This window comes from Penaeus monodon, chromosome 21, assembly GCF_015228065.2.
Source record: "Penaeus monodon isolate SGIC_2016 chromosome 21, NSTDA_Pmon_1, whole genome shotgun sequence".
Classification (NCBI taxonomy): domain Eukaryota; kingdom Metazoa; phylum Arthropoda; class Malacostraca; order Decapoda; family Penaeidae; genus Penaeus; species Penaeus monodon.
Window position 1 is genome coordinate 3,492,730 of NC_051406.1, and position 2,927 is coordinate 3,495,656.

General features: G+C 34.7%; 1 protein-coding gene across 1 annotated transcript in view; it reads right to left on the reverse strand.

The window, feature by feature from the left end:
• Positions 1–1,268: 1,268 nt before the first annotated feature.
• LOC119586112 (RRP12-like protein) overlaps positions 1,269–2,927 on the reverse strand; it is a 12,127-nt gene continuing 10,468 nt past the window's right edge. Inside the window, exons 15-18 of the mRNA XM_037934803.1 lie at positions 2,584–2,773; positions 2,239–2,366; positions 1,853–2,022; positions 1,269–1,582 (exon numbers count right to left, since the gene is read on the reverse strand). Coding sequence (XP_037790731.1) covers positions 1,480–1,582; positions 1,853–2,022; positions 2,239–2,366; positions 2,584–2,773 — 591 coding nt within the window. The 3' untranslated portion in view covers positions 1,269–1,479. The remainder of the gene's footprint in view (positions 1,583–1,852; positions 2,023–2,238; positions 2,367–2,583; positions 2,774–2,927) is intronic.

A 2,927-nucleotide genomic window follows, 5' to 3' on the forward strand; every position in this document is an offset into this window, starting at 1 on the left:
ATATTTGGGACATATAGCTTGCCTTTATACATTGCTTTAATGACTACGATTACTAACGAAAGCAAGACACGTAAAAAGCAAATTATCAACACATATAAGTACGATTTTGCTTCAGAGAAAATGATTGCTTGGGACGCATTACAGAAAACGTTTCCATCCCAATTCAGGGTACACCAAAATAAAACAGAAAATGTTGCATATGATACATACAGTGCTTTCCAATTCTGAGATTAAAATTACTTTACATACAGGTCGGAAACCACTGCCATAGACTATGAATAATGGGCGTTGATAGATCCGTCCATTTTGCTAATTTAATAATGAACCCAACAGACTGACTGAAAATGAGCAATTGATATACGAGCGTTATTTCATAAATTCTTGGTTAGTAAGTCTTTCATAAACATCATATTTACTAACTAATGGATAATAGATAAACTTCGTAACTGCCTACTTTTAGTAAAAGACCGAAGTTTGCTACCTTGATGCAGAGAATAATCATTATTAGTGCTTTAGTTGATGATTAAAGTTTGCACAAGAATGTAAAAACAGAAACATCACTTTATATTTACTTAGGGCATCCATATAAACAACAGTACTGGAATAAACTGCAGTAGTATATGTAGTATAACAAAGAAAGGGAATTTTCCTATAGAGAACTATACTATTTAGTTTGCAAAATATGGGGTTTTACACATATTGCTTTTGAAATATTGAATCAGAGTGGACTATTTGTAGGTGACAAAAATGTTTTCTTTTTTACTTTTTTCCAACAAAGCTATCATGCAACCAGATAATAATAATTTCAGTTCCAAACTACATATACCTTTATATTTCATAATGAACCTTACTCTCTTCACTAACGGTCTGAGGGACAAATATTTTAACATTAACTTATTATGCTATATACTCATTAGGAATTGTTCCTTTTGTTGGAGAGAGGAACCGGTGGTAAGCATCGTTTTATAATCAATTATATCACAATATAGAGGAGCATTTAATTTCCCATTCCCTTTTAAAATCCAATTATAAATCTCTATACAAAACGAACTGAAGGGCAAATGGTTTCCACAGATTTGCTTAGAAGGATGTAGGCATGTTTACAGTCAGATATATGAAGCACTTGTTTCTTCTGTGCAGTAGTCAGGAAAAAAATAGATACATGTATAAACAATATTTATTCTACAATAATACATTAATGTATTAATTATATACTCCATCAATAATATAAGAAAAGTGGTTGATTTTGAGGAAAAGAAAACTAAACATGATGGGTAACAGCTGCATTTTCAAAGCAACACTAACAGCAGAAAATGGAATATCAATTTGATTAAAAAATTCAAATGCATAAAGAATTCTTAACAAACAAAACATAAATTTGCATCAACCTCTTGTCAAAAGAGACTCCAATATATATACAATGTGCCAAAATATATCACATTTTGAATATAATGTATCCCTCATCCCCTTCTCATCACTTTACTGCTTCTTGCTCCTCATCTTCTGTTTTGAACCCTTTGCCACTCCCTTCTTTGCACCTCGGACCAAACTGGTGAACTGACCTTGGAATTTGGCCTTTTTCCTGTGTGGGGAAGATAAACAGTTAGTAAAAAGCAAGACTCCATTCAGAATAATAATGTTGGATACCTTCCTGTTAACTCCTTCAAATCTCTTTAAACTGCTGTGTGCCAGAACAAATCTATATTACAACGGCATGAATACTCTTGGAAAATAATCACTAGGTATTACTGAGTAAACAATTAAGTCGTTAAAATGAAAAAGTATCCTTGAATCTTAACTGAAATACAAGGACAAGTAAGATCAACACTATCGAAAGACACCACTTTCTCACCTCTTATTGAGTCTGTCTTTGGTGAACTGCACATAAGCATATGGCATGACCTTCCCCTTCTTCATCATATCCCCCTTTGCCTTCCTCATACGGAATTCTGAGCCGTAGTCAAAGCGTTTCTTCTGTGCTATTTTCTTGCTGTCTACATTGCTTGGGCCCTTTCCGGATACCTATAGGAAACAAAACACAATGTCAGAGAAAGCACTCAAATGGACTTAGTACTAAGAAAAGACAAATACTAAAGAGAAAACAAGTGTTATGATGAAACAAAAGATAGTGAATTCAAACATAAAATATATCAAGTCAGGAACACTACATGAAACCCAGTATACACAAAACAGCATTAATGAGAAATTAATGAAATCAAATAGAGTAAGTTTTCCTACCTTATTGGGGGGTTCTTCATTCTCTTCTGAACCCTCACTCAAATTTCTCTTGCGCTGTTTAATCTTGCCTTCTTTGACACCTGCCTTCATTTCCAAGAACTCGTCAAGATCCTCCATGAATTCTATATCTGTGGGAAGCAATTCATGAAAGAAGTTTCCAGTATATGAGGGAATAGTGACAATTACTAGAACACCTGATTTCGAAAGATATATCTGTAGTCTTTGAGTTAAAAAACAAAACAAAAAAACTCACTGTAGAAGCAAAGTATTCAGCAAATACAACCACACAGGAAATTTTAAAAATACAGTACTGAGAGGCCCAGAAAATAATCCTCTGTAACTTACTAGAAGACCCCATCTTCTCCTTTTCCTTCCCCTTCTGCTCCTCTGGATCAACGATGATGATGCGGCCTGTATTCTCGTCCACCTCAAATCCACCCGTACTACCCTCTTTAGGACGCCTGGCCTTCAACTTGGGTCTCTTGGAAAGCACTGCTTGGCCGGCCGATGGGTCAAGGAGATCCACAATGTTGTCCTGGAATAAACGTGTCAGTATTTTTCTTTCTAAAGCTAATTTCTCTTCACAGCTTCTCTTTCCTTACTTGAACCAATCTTAAAAAGTCTTGTGACAATGACACCAAAATCCTGTATGGTAATAATGTAACTACTATGAAAAAAGCTTTGAGTAA